The sequence below is a fragment of the Limulus polyphemus genome, unplaced genomic scaffold (assembly GCF_000517525.1).
Source record: "Limulus polyphemus unplaced genomic scaffold, Limulus_polyphemus-2.1.2 Scaffold796, whole genome shotgun sequence".
NCBI lineage: Eukaryota > Metazoa > Arthropoda > Merostomata > Xiphosura > Limulidae > Limulus > Limulus polyphemus.
In genome coordinates this window covers 79,090-95,941 of record NW_013666406.1, presented here as the reverse complement: position 1 = coordinate 95,941, position 16,852 = coordinate 79,090, and the positions used below count along the sequence as shown (strand labels likewise).

Below are 16,852 nucleotides of genomic sequence, written 5' to 3'. Positions count from 1 at the left end.
AAATTGTTTTCTCTTGAAGAAAAAAGAAGAGTTGGTGGGGGGAATCTGATTGAGGTGTTTAAGATTGTAAAGGGAATTGATAGTGTTGATGCATCATCTTTTTTTTTTTCATACTTAACAGTGAGAATAGTAAGACTAGGGGAGACAAGTATACATTTTGGCAGGGTAGGAGTCACCTTCAGTTAAAACAGTTTTTTTTTTCTAACAGGGTGGTTGGCCTTTGGAATGGGTTGTCTTCGGATGTTTTGGAGGTACTAAATTTATATGAGTTTAAGAGAAAACTTGATAAGTATATGAATGATAAGGGCTGGCTTTAAGATTTTTTAAAAATTTATTTATTAATAGTCTTAGTTTAGTTTAGAGGATGGAACAGATGAGATGGATCAATATGTCCCATCCATGTTTTCCCAAAACATTATGTTATGTTATATTTACTAAACCAAAGGGTTGAGTGAGCAGCACTTGAATACGTAAACAGCTAAATGAAATTATTATTCTAGTACTACCATTTTAAATGTAAGTAGTAAAATCAAGAATGAAAATATATATATATATATGTTATATTTGAATAACTACAATTTAATTTATAAAAATACATTGTTTCAAGACTTTTGTTCAATCAAACAGTTGTTTTAACTTTTCTTCTAAATGATTGTGCAGCAAAATACAAGCTCTTTACGATGCAGAATGTTTGTATTTTTAGAACAGTGTGATGCTGTAGTAGCAATAGTGTTGCCAATCATCAACTTGTATAGTGGCAGTTCTTTAAAATTCATTCTAAGCCAGGTTCATACTACATGTTCTACTAGATAATTTGTTTACTTATTAGCAAGAGCAACTGGAAGAACTAGTAAAACAATTGGACTATAATATTCATCGTTGGCAACCTCCTAATCTCTGGTACTATTTTATCCCAATACTTTACTTATGTTTGAATTTTTTCATGTTAGTCTTACACTGATAGTATTAATACTTTTTTTTTATCAGAAGAATTTTGAAGTTTGCCTCAAACTTGAACTTTGTCAAATCTCAACCAGAAATGTTTTAAATTTTATTCTTTTTGTAAGGCAGAAATTGCCTTGTTACCATTTTACCAGTTCAGATGAATATTGTGCACATTTTTTTACTGTGCTGTGAGACCTATAAAATTAATTTTGTTTTCAGGCTAACATGACATTTGTTGGAGTTGTAGGGATGTTGGATCCACCAAGGAAGGAAGTTTTTGACTCCATTGTTCGATGTGCAAATGCTGGTATCCGAGTAATTGTTATTACTGGTGACAACAAGGTATGGCTGTTTGTTTTCCTAACTGTTAATTGTTTTAACTGTTGTATTCATTTCTAAATTGAAATTTATATTTTGAAATAATATGGTAGTTGCATTTTGTTTTTGTAAAGTACAACAATGATTCAATATAAAAGCGGAGCTTTTGCAGTGATGTTTGGAAGAAAAATCTTTCTAAAATGTTACTAAAAACTGTTCAAACTTGGTTAAGTATTTCTAAGTACAGTTGTATTGCTCATTATTTAATATATTTTGTATTTATTTTTCTGTTGTGTATTTTGATTTACTTTTTTAAAATGGATTCACTATTGAGTTACAGCAGAGTGACATGTACATCAACAGTCATCTAATATCAGTTTTTACCTATTTCCTAATCTTTGAACAGGCTACAGCAGAAGCTATCTGTCGCAGAATTGGAGTGTTTGGTGAAAATGAGAACACCTCAGGCCTCTCCTACTCGGGCCGTGAGTTTGATGATCTTTCTCCTAATGAACAGCGATTAGCCTGTGCTCGAGCTCGACTCTTCTCCCGCGTGGAACCAGCTCACAAAAGTAAAATCGTAGAGTTTCTTCAAGCAGATGGAGAGATCTCGGCTATGGTATGCTCATACATATTTTATGTTTTTTGTAATTGGTGATTAGCAGGTTATGTATTTTTTGTACATTGCATTTTAATTTTCACAGAAAGTGTGGCTCATGTGGGACTGTACAGACTCTTTCAACTCATCACCCAAATAATCTACCATTGGGCTGAATTAAAAAAACATTCTCTGTTTTATGCAGTCATTCTTCTTTAGTTGTATCCAAATTTATCATCCTTCATAAGTAATGATTGATTTTACCAACAGTAGTTTTATATACATAAGTCACAGGGTTATAAAAGAGAAATAATCCATACTTAGATGCAATTCATCATGTAATTTTTAGAAGAGCTTAAGTTTACTAGTTGTATGATATCAGTGAGCTTGTCTTTTGTGATTTTTTACTAGCTAATCTGACATTTTTTCAGACTGGTGATGGCGTTAATGATGCCCCTGCCCTCAAGAAAGCTGAAATTGGTATTGCTATGGGTTCGGGAACTGCAGTTGCCAAGTCAGCTGCAGAAATGGTATTGGCTGATGATAATTTTTCCACTATTGTAGCTGCTGTTGAAGAAGGAAGAGCCATTTATAACAATATGAAACAATTTATCCGTTACCTAATCTCATCAAACATTGGTGAAGTAGTGAGGTAAAATGTTAACCGTAAAAATGTTTCTGTCATAGTTAGTTAAAGTGCTAGCTGTCAATATATTCCTCTGATAATTTTGTATTAATTGAAAAGGTAAACTATCATCATATTTCTCTGATAATGTTTTAGTAATGTAAAGTGTAAACTTTCAACATGTTTCTCTGATAATTTTACTGTAAGGGAAAGTGTAAATTGTCAACATGTTTCTCTTGTAATTGTATAGCAAGATAGTGTACACTGTCAACATTTTCTCTGATACTTTTGTAATAAAGGAAAGTGTAAACTGTCAACATGATTCTCTAATACATTTAGTAAGGGAAAGTGTAAACTGGTAATAAGTTTTGTGATAGTTTCTCGGTTTCACAGTATTGTTAAAATACGTACTTTGAACATTTTTATTTTTTATCATTTTATGTTTTCTGTAGAAATAGTACCTAAATATGTTAGGTACATAAACTCGTTGTGAAAAAATTAATTTACAGGAAACAGAGGGATATTTTCTGAGTATTATTGACTGGAGGGGATTGAAATATTTAATTATCCAAAGTACTTTACTGGTTAAAAATATGTAAACTATCACTTTTATCAGCATAGTACAATTAAAGAAATGCCTGTAAACTGTAGGAAACTTAGAGGTACTTATGTTAGTAAGATAAGAATAATGTTCATTACCAAACGTAGCTTCTTTAGGTGCATGAAGCCATATAAAAATTACTCATTTCTCAGGAACTTTTTATTTTCTATTTATTTGTACTTGAAGTAAGTGATGGATAGTAAAACAATGACTGTTGTGTGTGTATATATATATATATATATATATATCATTTTATTTATATCATTAGCACTGAGGAAATGTATAAAGATTATATTCTCTTCAGATTAAAAACTTACTAAAACTGTTAATTTTTGGATTTAGCATTTTCCTCACAGCTGCTTTAGGCTTACCCGAGGCCTTGATTCCTGTCCAGCTGCTCTGGGTGAACTTAGTTACTGATGGCCTTCCAGCCACAGCCCTAGGCTTTAACCCTCCAGATCTTGATATCATGGATCGTCCTCCTCGCAAGGCAGACGAGGGACTAATCTCTGGATGGCTTTTCTTCCGTTACATGGCTATTGGAGGTATTGTTTTATACTATTAATGTCTTGATTTGTTTTGCAATGTAATGTCAATTATAGTCAATATTGGAGTATCTTATGATAAAAAATCATCCATGATATTCACATTTTTATATGCTTTAAGTTGAGTTTTACTAAATTATTGCAGTACTTGTTGGTAGATCATTTCATCAGCATGATGTGTAATAAAATGTAGTGGATTTAAAGGTACTATTAAAATCCTCAATACACAAGGCTATTGTTAAAAGATTTTGTGATCATATTAACAGGACTGATGATAGTTTAAGATACATACACAGCAATATGTGAACTTGTGTGAGGCCTTGCATGACATAAAAATCTCCAGAGTAAGAAAATGAAAGAGTTAAGCTTAACATTGTAAAATACCAAATATGCATCACTTAACAGAAAATGATGTAGTGTTTAATCCATATAAGGGACAGATGGTGCGTGCCTATCTCTAGTTTATTTCTCAATTCCACAACAATTGATAAATGGTATAACCCTACCCTTGTTCTGTTCCTAATTATACAGCTTATATAGAGTGTATCCCTGTGCCTTTTCATTTCATAATTTCTTAATATGTTGTCTAAATGTTTGAGCTTTTAATTATAGCATGTTATATATATATATATATATGGGTGATTTGTTAAATTAAGATGTATGGTGTTGACTTGTATAGTTATTGGAGGAAAAGATTTAAAATCTTCTTTATATCACACATAATTTTAAAACATTTTTTGACTGAAGAATTGTCTTGATAAACTTTGAGAGATCAAATAGGAAACTTGTTTAATTTTCCAAAACATTTTACTGAGATATTTTATATTGTGAATCATTTTGTTTATTTGAGCAACTGAGCTAGTACCTTTAAACTACTGTTCTTTTTTTTTTGAGTTACTTGATTTTGTATTGTGAACTATTCTGTTTATTTAAGAAATTGAGATATTACCTTTAAATCGATGTTACTTGCTGTGGTTGTTGTGTATTCTGTTTGTATATTTGTTGTTCCTTTACACATCATTACTTAACCTTATCTATAAGTGTTGATCTGGCAAATTGTATGAAATAAGATGTTAGAAACATAGCTCATGTCATGTGAGCTCCAAACCTTTTGTCCTGGTGTTGGATATTTTGTAAAACTAAATAATTGATTCAAGATTTCAGTCTACACTCTGTGATTCTAACCATAGTGTTCTTTCAGAAGTTAAGAAGCATGCATTTATAAAATTTAATGAAAAAGCAAGTAAGTAATAAACACTCATTATTGTAACAGCCACTGTAACTTCGACTTAAGTAGCAACAAAACAGGAACAAACAGATCAATAGTGGAACTAGCACCTGAACAGAAATAGGTATATATTATCTATTAGCTCAGAAAATAAGAACTGAACAGAAATAGGGATAAATTGTCTTACAGCCTTGAAATTAGAATCTGCACAGGGGAAGGTTTCAGCTGTGTAATTACAAACTGAACATAAAGCGGGATACACTACATATCAGTTGTGGAATTAGGAACTTGAAAAGGAGAACAATTCACTATCATTTATGGAGTTGGAAACTAAACATGGATAGGGGTACACCATCTGTTAGATGTGAAATTACAAAATGAATAGGAGTAGGCCATCTATCATAGAGGTAGGCTATCTAGCCATGTGGAATTTGGAACTGGATAGGGATAGCCCACCTATTAGAAGTGAAATTGGGAATTAAATAGGGGTAAGCCATCTGTCATTTTGGAATTAGGAACTAGACAGGGATAGCTAACTTATTATTGTAAAGTTAGGAACTGGATAGCCAAAGATAGCCTTAAGGCAAGGCAGCTGCCAAGGATCTCTTGATATGGGGGACCTGCATAGAAATGTTGATAAGTAATTCTTAGAGATGAAGCTACAAAACCCACACAGTTGACCCATATTAAATGCAACAGCCTTTTTTTTATTGCTGAATACTATGAGGAACTTTGCACTTTTTATCTTTCCTATAGCCCCACAGCAGCTAAAGGTTGCTGTGTGGATAGAGAGGCCATCTGCTGTTGTGGAAGAAATTAAGAACTGAACAGAAATATGAATACACTGAATACCAACTTGCCAGATAATAACTGTTTAGTAAACCAACTAAAGAAGAAAATGAAAGCAATAAATGAAAATAGTTTTTTTCTCTATGGATGATGAGCTCATTTCTTTATTCCCTCTCTTTTCCTCTGTAAAATTGTATTGTTACTGTTCTATTTATACTGAATAGTACCAGAAAACTTGCATTAAATGTGTTTACAGAAGTTGAATACATTCTATAGAATAACTTTAGAGCTTCATCACATCTTCATAGTCTGTGCACCACTTCTGATCATGATCCTTGAAAGTAGTCTATCTTTGTAAAAGGCTCCATCTTAAGGCTGTCTGTCAAAAGCACAACAATGCTCCATGCAGGCTTTCCACCTAGTGTACAAGGATGATGAAGTCTTAACATTCATTTCAACAGTCTTATCACACATAAGTCTATGGTGTTGCATCTAACAACTTCACCAGTATGCCTTCATATAGAATAACATGAATACGCCTTTCATTCTCAGCTCTGTTGGAAAGTGATGGAGGAGCAAAAAAAACTAAGTCAATCTAACATAGTTGTTAATAATAGTGTATATACACTAACTGAAAAAAGTGGGAGGGCACATGCCTATTCTGCCTTGAGTGTTAGGTGCATATATGAATGTATGAATATTTTGTATCAGAAAGGGCTGTTACCTATCTTTCCCAAAAACAATATTTTTTTTGATAACATCATGCTACCTATGAAATGTCAGTGTAAAATGTAGTTCTGATACATGCCATTATGCTGGGAATTTATATCAGCTGTGGTTGACATATTGCTTGATGATTTGCATCTTAAAAGTATTTTTTTAATATAATTTACTCAGTCCTCTGTACAACTCTGGCATTCATCAAGATTGCATAGGCTACAAACTGATGTTATTATCCCAGTGTTTTGAGTGACATTCAGGATCATTTGATGAATTCGGAGTTGAACTCAAAAGTGTAGTCAAACATTTGTTTATTTCCATTGTCAAAAAGGTTGTAAAATAGTCAAGTTTAAGTAGCAAAAGCTATTTTAAATTTATAAATATAATTTTAAAGAGTATAATGTTTTAAATGAGACGCATGTTTAGCTTTGGAAATTTTTTAATTGTAATTTTCTTTACAATAAGTATTTTGAGTAATTTGTTTAAGTGGAAATAAAGAGAAAGTAAAAAAAGTGAGTGGTTGGACGGAAAGGAAACAAAATGGTTAAATGATTGGTTTGAGAGAAAACAAAATGGGTGAGTTGATAGGTGGAGAGAAGACAAAGAGGGTAAGAAGGTGGGTAGACGAAAAACATATATATATAAAAAAGTTATTGAATGTTTAATAAAAGCTTGAAACTAGAAAAGTGGTTTTGAGTAAAATTATTATTTTCATAATTGATTGTAATTAAATTCACTGGATTGTAAAAGATAATGGATAACTTTTACCATTCGCAGCTTATGTTGGTGCTGGGACAGTTGGTGCTGCTGCCTGGTGGTTTATGGTGGCTGCTAATGGACCCCACATGAATTATTACCAACTGACCCACCATCTGAGCTGCCCTGGTGACCCAGAAAACTTTAAAGGAGTGGACTGTAATGTTTTCAATGACCCTCATCCTATGACCATGGCCTTGTCTGTTTTGGTAACAATTGAAATGTTGAATGCTCTCAACAGGTAAGAAATATAGTTTCAAGAAACATTAAAAATCCACAAGTGACTCAAGCTTTTCATTAATTAAATTATATACATATTTGTTTATTTAGTTAGTTATATGCAATAATAAATTTTTGGAATAATCAGTATTGATCATAAAATTATATTCTCTTTTTTTTGTCATAAATTCCTAAATTGTGTTTCTTTTATAGACCAGTGACTCTAGAAAAAACATTTTGATTACTATTAACAAGGACTATTCTGTTTTATTATGCAAACATTATGTGTGGACAACAACTGCTTGAGGATGCTTAATGAAGAAGATGTTTTGAATTCCATGTTGAGGCTTTATTATGATACTTTGTGACTGTGTACTGAACAATAACCAACAAAGCGTTGGATATTATTGGACTTTGGCTGTGACAGATTGTTTTATTTTGTTAGTTTATTATGTTAATGTTTCAAGTGCTATTAACTTCAAGATCTTGGTTATTGTTCAGATCAGGTTTGTTTATCCTTTGTCAAATCTCATTACTCAGTTAGCAGAAGAGTTAGTGATGGATGCCATTGACTAACTGCCTTCCCTCTAGCCTATCAGTTCAAAATTAAGAAATACCATGTATGAATATTGTTTCTGCATTTACTTCACTTTCTGTACATTTGCTGAAGCTAATAATTTTTTTTTGTTTTCTAGTTAGCTTTTGATTTTTATAGATCATAAATTATGCAATAAAATATGCTAATTTTTTTTTGTCAGGACGAAAGAATAATTAAATTTTATTTCTATTAACCAGTCTTTCAGAAAACCAGTCTCTTGTTGCCATGCCTCCTTGGACCAACTTGTGGTTAGTGTCAGCAATGGCACTTTCCATGACCTTACACTTCATGATCTTATACATTGAAATCCTTTCAGTAAGTGCCTTGTTATTTCATGATCTTGTAAATTAACATCCTTTTGGTAAATGCCTTCTTACTTCATGAGCTTGCACATCAGTTTTATTTCAGTATTGAAATGCCTTCTTTCTCCTTGATTACACTTCATGACCTTATGTATTGATACCCTTTCACTATTAACATGCTTTCTCATCTCGTGACTTTACAATTCATAATCTGATGCATTAATCACTGATATCATTTCAGTATTAAAATACCTTCTTTCCATTCATGACCTTATTTATACACCTCGATCTTGTATATTGGTTTCCTTTTAGTAGGTAAAGTTTTCCATGGTTTCCCCTCTTTGGTGCTTGATTATGAAACAAACCTGTGAATAGTTAGTCATTTTTTCTTGTAGTGTAAGATAATGATTATTTCTGATAGAAACTTAATATTCAGCACTTGTTATTAGATTATCTAAACAAAATCAGACTTTAATGAAAGAAAAAACTGATAGCTAAGAAGTGTGGTTCTTCTGTTTACTTTGCAATAAAAAAAAGCTGAAAGTCAGTACCTTTTTATATTTTCTTATTGTGATGGTTAAACTGAGAAATATCTGCATGGTTTATGAGCAATTCATTGAAAAGTTCATCCTTCTCATATCTGTAACATGAGATTATGATCATTCACTCTTAACTACATGCAGAGCAAATGCCTTAACATCTTGAATCACTATACTATTTTACTTGTATTATTTTTGTACATATAGTTTATTTGTATGTTTTGTTCAAAGTTTTAACAACAAATCCTTTAAGGATAATTTATTTAAGCTTCACTTAAAACATGGTACTATAAATTATATTTTACCATTAATTATTATTATTTTTTTATGTTGTTGTTAGCACAAAATCAAACAACAATCCTCCTAATGAATCTCTATATAGATTGCACAGGTCTGTGAATTTAAACTTTATAAAAGTTGTTTTGGTTTTGATAATGGATTTTCCATAATTCAGCTACACAGATTTCGAAAAATAATGTTCATTTTTTTTTCTATCATGTAAGGATTTGTACAAATTGTGTAGAAAAGAAAAGCTTTTATTTATATCAAATTATATATCGTTTACCACAAGGAACACTTTGTATTATTATGTTTGTTAACAAAAATACAAACAAACTGAAGAAAAGGGAAGAACATTGATGTCAAATGAATATGCATCCTCATTCATCCTGATTTTGTTTTATGAAATCTACATCTTTTAGTCTCAAAACTACGTGTTGTGGTCCTTTTTTTGTGTATTGCATTATTACGTTTTGTGAAAAACTGTACATGATAGAGAAAAATGGATATCATTTTTGGATTCAGTGTACAGGAATTACTGTAGAACATGTGTTATTTAATACACATTTGTACCGCGGACTTTTTTTTTCTGTAAGGTAAAGTTTATATAAACCTTATTTTACTTTCATGTTGTTTTTAATGATCTTCTTATTAACAGACCGTATTCTCTGTGTGTCCACTGACACTTGAAGAGTGGATGGCCGTCATGAAGATCTCTCTTCCCGTTATTATCTTAGACGAGACGATGAAGTTTGTTGCCCGCAACTATATTGATGGTACAAAATCTTACTCTGAACTTCATTGGATTATTGCTTCTTGGGCATTGTTTGCTGCTGCCTTGATCTACTCTCCTTTCTAACAGTCCAAAGTGCCTGACCTGAAACCTTGACATATCACCCCTCTAAACTGCTGTGTTATCTGTAGCTGAAAACTGCAAGATACACAAACCTGGTTTCAGTTTTGTCTTGCCAGCTACTACCTCAATTCCTTTTCCTCGAGACTGATGTCATCTCTTAACACCTACAGTATCTGTAGCTGAAACCTTGAAACCTACAGGATAAACAACCCTGGTTTCAGTTTTCTCTTACTAGCTACTGCCCTAATTCTTTTTTCTCAAGACTGTTATTGAAAACTACAAGACACACAACCCTGGTTTAAGTTTTGTTCTTCAAGCTATTGTCTCAGTTCCTTTTCCTCAAGACTGTGATATTTCTTAACACCTCCAGTCTCTGTATCTGAAAATGACAAGATACACAATCCTGGTTTCAGTTTTGCCTTGCCAACTACTGCTTCAGTTCCTTTATCCAAGACAATATCTTTTCTTGACATCTACAGTATCTGTAGTTATAAAACTGCAAGATACAAAAATTCTGATTTCAGTTTTATCCTACCAGCAACTGCCTCAGTTCCTTTACCTAAAGACTGTGATAGTTCCTCTTTAATACCTACCGTACCTGTAACTGAAAACTCTTAAATACATTAACTTGATTTCAATTTTCTTTTTCCAGTATCTATCTCATTTCCTCTACCCAAGTCTGTGACATCTTTTCTTAACATCTGTAGCTGAAAACTACAAGATATAAAGCTGTCTAATTTTGATTTTGAGTGTGATTTTATTTATTGTTGTGTTATACGTTTCAGTGTAGAAAATTGCTGATGAATCATTGTTTCCCTCTGAATTGGCCAAATTCCTGCTTGTATGTAGCAGACTTACTACATAATGCTTGTTGTCTGTTATTTTCAGTCTTTACTAATTGGAGTTCAATGCTTATGAGACTGAAGACCTTATATCAAATTCCCCGACCGTGCATTTATTTTCCTACATTTTATACCAATTGTTTTCTCCTCTGAATTTACCTTAATTTTATTTTCTGTATTAATACCTTTTCTGATATCCTATTGCAGAGTGATAGTTTCTTAACACTTGTTTAAACAAAAACAGATTCCTGTGGCATGTTTGATTATGAGTTTTAGTGATTGATTTTGAAATAAGTTAACCTCTAATTTCAGGATTTTTCTACAGTTTCTGTAATAGTTTAGAGATGTTTAAATATGGAAATATATTTTAGCCTTGATGCTCGAATGATCAGGAGGGGATTTTTCTGTAAACTGTATACTTTAAACATTTTTGCTTCTCCCCCATTTATTACTGGGTTTTGGTTACATTGTATGTTTTTAACTATTTTTTGTCTCCCTAACATAAGCAAAAAAAATTTAGTATCACTTTTTAAAGATTAGTTTTACAGTATATAACAAATTACATATTTAAAAACATTCTTATTTTACCATTATTACCCACAGTTACCATAATTTTTATTCAGTGTGTAGTGGTACAATCAATTACTTTTACTAGTAGAGCCTTGAAGAAAAGCAACAATAGCAAAAGTATCTGACATTTCTCAATATATTGGACAACTATAGTTTATCAATAACAACCTTTTATTTCTTCACAACAGTGAAGTTGGTTTCCCATGTAACTTTATATTATTCATTGCAGTGAGAATTGTTATCTACCTATAACAAAAATGTAAAACCCTACTTATATCTATGAAAATATCTTTCTCATTTTGGAAAATAATGGTGTTGACTTTCATTTCGTACCTTTATATTTTATGGAGTAGTTTAAATGAAATAGTACGAGTAAAGATTTTGGGTAATTCTAATCCTCAACCAGTTTTTCAAAGTTCTTGTGTGCTTGTAACCATAGAAGAATATGCTTTGAAGAAACCATGTTTTATTTTATAATCTTGTTATAGTCAATGGTTTAATTTTATATATCTGCTAATATTATCCCAGTGGCTTCTAATAGATTTTGTTATATTAGCAGATGGAACAGTTCATTTGCAGATACTTTTCTATTACTAGTTTTTCTTTTTAGGGTCAAAAAACATTTGTCAGACTTTTACAGTATAATCTAAGTATAGCCAAAACACTCAAAGTTCCACTGTGCACAGGGTATTGTCAAAGCAAATAAATAGAAAGGAACACATGTCATTAGGAGACTGAGAAAAGGCAATTTCTTTCCTTTTACTCAAAGGATTTTCTGTTGAAATGCAAAGGCATTGTATAGATTTTATCAGTTGAACAAGTAACAGCAGCTATTCTATGACCAAGTAACATCATTTATTGCATTTTAATAAAAAATTCAATGTGTAATTTTGAAGATGTTAATGTTTCAACAATGCTGAGTAGTGACCATTATAGGTCCAATAATACTTTTTTTTTCAACATTAAACGATAGGATAATAAGCACTTAGAATTTGAAATAAATTACTTGTGATTGAGCAGAATTTTTTTTTCCTACTCACAAGGGAGTTAAATATTCAAATTGGTTGTATGCTGAGAGAGAGGAAAAAATCCTTTGTTTAATGTTTTGAATATTTTATTGTGTTTGAACAACAACAAACACTAATCACTAGAGGGCCAAATAATGTTATTTGCCATTTTTATTTCTGGAAAGAACTTAAATGTGTAGGTTTAAATTAACTTTTCATAATTTATCTTCCTGTGTTATGTTTCGAGTTTAATCTGACACTGGTTTCTTTAATGATATAATGCAATTAAATACATCATTGAGTTTATCATAATGAGTATTTACATTAAGTTTTGGTATTTAACACAGAAGAGTAAAACCTATGCAAAGAAAAAATATTTGATCAATTCAAGGCTATTTCAGTGTGAAATTGCATCAGGTCATTATAATTTAAAACTTACAGATTAAGCAAGATAAGTCATATCAAAAAGCACTAGCCAAAAATTACCTTTTCTATTCTTTTTTTTTAACAGATATTTATTGTTTTTCTTTTTTAAGGAAATTTTTTTTATGTTTGAAAAGAAAGAATGACCACAAGAGTGGAGAGGAATTTAATTTCTTGTGTTCTAAAAGGAAAATTTAACTTATAGGTTTTAAGAAAATGTGCTGTGTTTGAGCAAATAACTGGAAGGTAGTTTTAGGGCACCAAAAGTGAATTAAAGCATTGAGGAAAAAAACAAAGACAATTATAGGTTTCACAAATACTCCATTTACTAATAACCATGGTTTCACCAGTAAAGGCATCATCAGGTACAGACTGAAATTGTTTTGTAAATATGTTAATTCAAATAACTGGAAGAAACCTAGACATCAATCTTAAGACAAGTGGGGAGATTATTCTGGTTTTTCGGTTTAACATATATAAACCTGTTTACAAACCATTTCAGTCTGTACCTGATGATGCATTTACTGGTGAAAACATGGTTGTTAATAAATGAGGTTTTTGTGAAATGTACAATTGTCTTTGTTTTTCTCCTCAATTCTGTAATCATGGTGTTTCACCAAATACTAATGGTTTCAAGTATCAATTATACAAATGTAAATTATTAGTAGCAAAATATATTCATCACCTTCAATGTCATGTAGAGCATACCACATGATGTGTGTGTGTTTAATGTGCATGAGCCTCAACAGGAAAACTAATGCCTATACTTTAGTTTCATTTAGTATTTTAAAACATGTCAAATGTTCATTATGGTATATTTTTCAGTATAATGCATTTATAAGGTCAAAAGATGTATGTTTTAAGTCTTATTTTGGCATTAATTTCTTTGACATATTTGCCTCTATTGCTAAGAATAAACAAAATACGAGCCTTTACCTGCTTTTAACTGACAATGTAATGAAAAAAAAAGATGTGATATAATTATTAATTATGCTGTAAAAAACAAACTTTAATTTTTTTTCAGGTATTTTTCACCTATAATTTCTTAAAACAGTAATGAAACTTGTGAATGATTGATAGTTATTAAAGTATTTGAAATAGATGTATCATCAGTATGTTAATCAATGCTTACATTAGAAGTAAAACAATGAAATAATTTTGTTTCCTAATGAAACAAGTGATGCTGCTGTAATTAAATACTCTAATGTTTCTGCAAGATTTAGTCTAGTGCTGAAGCTTTTAGATGCATCATATATTTTCCTGGCGATGCTAGTAGTGGAATAATGTAAGGTAAATATAAAGGGAGAAAAGATACAGATAATCAAAAACTTTGAAATAATTATTATTGTTTGCACTAAAACATATTTCGTTGTTCTTTATCGGTTAAAAAATAAAAAAATTACTAACAATTTAATAGATGAAATATAAGTTATATGTTCAAAGTAGAGTACACTGCCTTCAAGGAAACTTTTTTTTTTCTCATACTGTATGTTTATTAGTGTAACTGACTCATACTAATAATAAACTTTTTATTTTTTTTGTTTTAGGATTACTGTGGAGGATTTAATTTGTTATTTAAATTATTTTTAAACATCTTGCATGTTTGTTAGAAATGTATATTCTTACCAGAACTTTGAAAATTATTACTCCAAAAAGTCAGATTTCATACACTTTTCTCTGAACCACAAATGCTACTATTTGAATAAGTCATACATTTTTTCATAGCCCAGTGGAATCAGGATCATTTAGAGATACATAAACACACACACACACACACACACACACACACACTATATATATATTCATTTATTCTTTAACTTACTTTTACATTTCAAATCAAATTATTGCTGGACAAACATTTTATAACTTTGGATGAAGAGTTCATCAAAATCTTGCTGTGTTCACAGTTTCTTGAATGTTTTATAGTTATATTTTATATTTCCTGAATACCAGTTCGTAACTTCTAATATTAAACTTACATTTCAAATATTTAAAGTTGACAAGCATTGGAAACCAGTAAGCCTAACAGTTGTAATAAAAAATGCATAAACAGCTGATGCTTTCCACAAACATTACTGGTTTTTATCAAGTACTTGGAGATTTGAATTAAACAAATATAATGAATATTGATTTAAATTATTTTTTCACAAAGTTCTGTTAAGAGTTAGTGCTATAATGAGTGTTGAGTTCTAGATCTTAACATTTAGTTCGTCAAGTTTAAATGCCATAGATTTTGTTCTGACTAAGTTCTAAATGTTTGTTTTTTGTCTCTTTTTTTTTTTATAATTAGTTCTTAACATAGTGCATGGCTTTATTGCCAAAGGTTTTTGAAGCAGCTTTTATTTTGTTAACTTTTAGTGTTTCGCTTTTATTTCAGTTTCTCCTGCTGTTGTATCAAAGAAAAAACACTAAAGATTGCTGTTGACATAGAAGCTCTACACCCTGTAACTGTTGGCAAGTAGGAAAGCCAAAGTTTGCTGCTGATCTCTTACTTAGGGTGTATAGCCTTTCTTTCTGCTAAACTGTGGTGTTATTTGTTCGTGTCGTCTTTGTTTCCAGGGTCTTGGTGTCACCAACAAAAATCGGCCTTCACACGAACAACTGAACACCAGAACAAAAATCTTTATTTGAAAGCGTAAAGAGAACACAAGAAAGCATTATACCTATATACTAATTATGTGAACAGGTTAGTTTAATTTACAATTACAACTACTTCCCATCCCATACAAACTTTATTGAAGAAGCTTATAATTATTGTTGTTCTTGTTATTTTTTTCTTGTGATTAGAAAATTCCTCAAATTAATAACTCTTCGAATGTGGCCTTCATTTTCCACAAAGATGGAATGTGATAGTTTATTGTCTCACAATAATTTACTGCACTCAACAGCGTTACCACCCAAGATGCCTGTTCATTAAAAAATTACCATTTTTCCCTTTTTACTTTTGTCTGTTCTTATTTTGATGAGTGTACTCTGGTCAGTGAGAGAAGTTTAGCTTTCTTATCTGTGAGTGTTTTTCTCATAATCTTTGTAGTTAGATTTTTCTTTTTTTCTGTGAGGATTGACTTCTTGTCTCTTTTGCTTTTGATGTGTAATGATATTTTCTCTAAAGCCCTTTTAAGAAAAATAAAAAAATGAGGGTTAATTTTAATAATGGTAGATATAGTAAGATTGTTTTAAGATATTTGAAATACAAAGGTATAGAAATGCACTGTCTGTGAGACTTTGGAGATCATTTATTGTTTGTTTTTCTTCATAACCCATTCTTTCAAATGATACAGTGTGTTCATGTGGATCTTTACAGTTTTAACTTATTTTTTGAACATTAAATTGACCACTTATGTGATGATGATCAGGCACCAGCTTTTCAGGAAAGAGGCTGGTGGTTCAGTGCAATAAAGAAAAGACTTGAACATCAGTGTGTACTTGTTTTTCATTTCTAAAGATCAGAATTGAAAGGAATGTTGATCGTAATAGGTGTAAGCTGTGAGAGTGAAACTCATGCTTTCATCATGGACAGAAAATTGAATTAACAGATTCTGTGTATTAGTGCCATTTATGTTGTTTTTGTTCCTAATATTTTATTGTCTTGTTCTTGTTGATAAATTATCAGATGCATGATCAATTTTTGTACATTGACCTCCCCTGTACAGTAGGCGAAAGTGGAATAAAGCCAAATTTTATTACCTTACAATTTTGTTTCATTAGTTATTTTTACAGTTGAAAAATGCAATTGAAACATGAACTTACTTAAGTTACCAGTTTGCTTACTGGCAATAAATTATTATATTTTAGAATTAAGTATGGAGAGAGAGCTTTAACAAATAGTTTTAGTTTAGTAGTCTATACATACAAACAGAACACTTTTCCTTAATGGCAGATTATAATAAAAAATAAGTAATGATTAATTTTCAAATGTATATACAACTACAAATTATTTCCTCCTCTTGCAGATAATAAAAATTACAATAAAATTAAAAGATAAAATATCTCAATTTCTAAGTATAGTGGTGGTATTCTCAGTGAAAACAAACCAGTGTCTAAGTATTAAGTCTGCTATCACCATACAACTTGTACTGCAAGCAAATGGAG

At 31.0% G+C, this 16,852-nt stretch overlaps 1 protein-coding gene across 2 annotated transcripts in view; it reads left to right on the top strand.

Moving 5' to 3' along the window:
• LOC106460569 (calcium-transporting ATPase sarcoplasmic/endoplasmic reticulum type-like) overlaps positions 1–16,454 on the top strand; it is a 90,883-nt gene extending 74,429 nt beyond the window's left edge. Inside the window, exons 17-24 of one of the 2 annotated variants that reach the window (XM_013920287.2) lie at positions 1,165–1,287; positions 1,670–1,882; positions 2,293–2,513; positions 3,430–3,632; positions 7,147–7,366; positions 8,140–8,257; positions 9,721–9,838; positions 15,138–16,454. In XM_013920287.2, coding sequence (XP_013775741.1) covers positions 1,165–1,287; positions 1,670–1,882; positions 2,293–2,513; positions 3,430–3,632; positions 7,147–7,366; positions 8,140–8,257; positions 9,721–9,838; positions 15,138–15,172 — 1,251 coding nt within the window. In that variant the 3' untranslated portion in view covers positions 15,173–16,454. Of the gene's footprint in view, positions 1–1,164; positions 1,288–1,669; positions 1,883–2,292; positions 2,514–3,429; positions 3,633–7,146; positions 7,367–8,139; positions 8,258–9,720; positions 10,401–15,137 lie in introns of those variants that run through there. The other variant, XM_013920286.2, reaches the window with a different exon arrangement.
• The last annotated feature ends 398 nt before the right edge of the window (positions 16,455–16,852 follow it).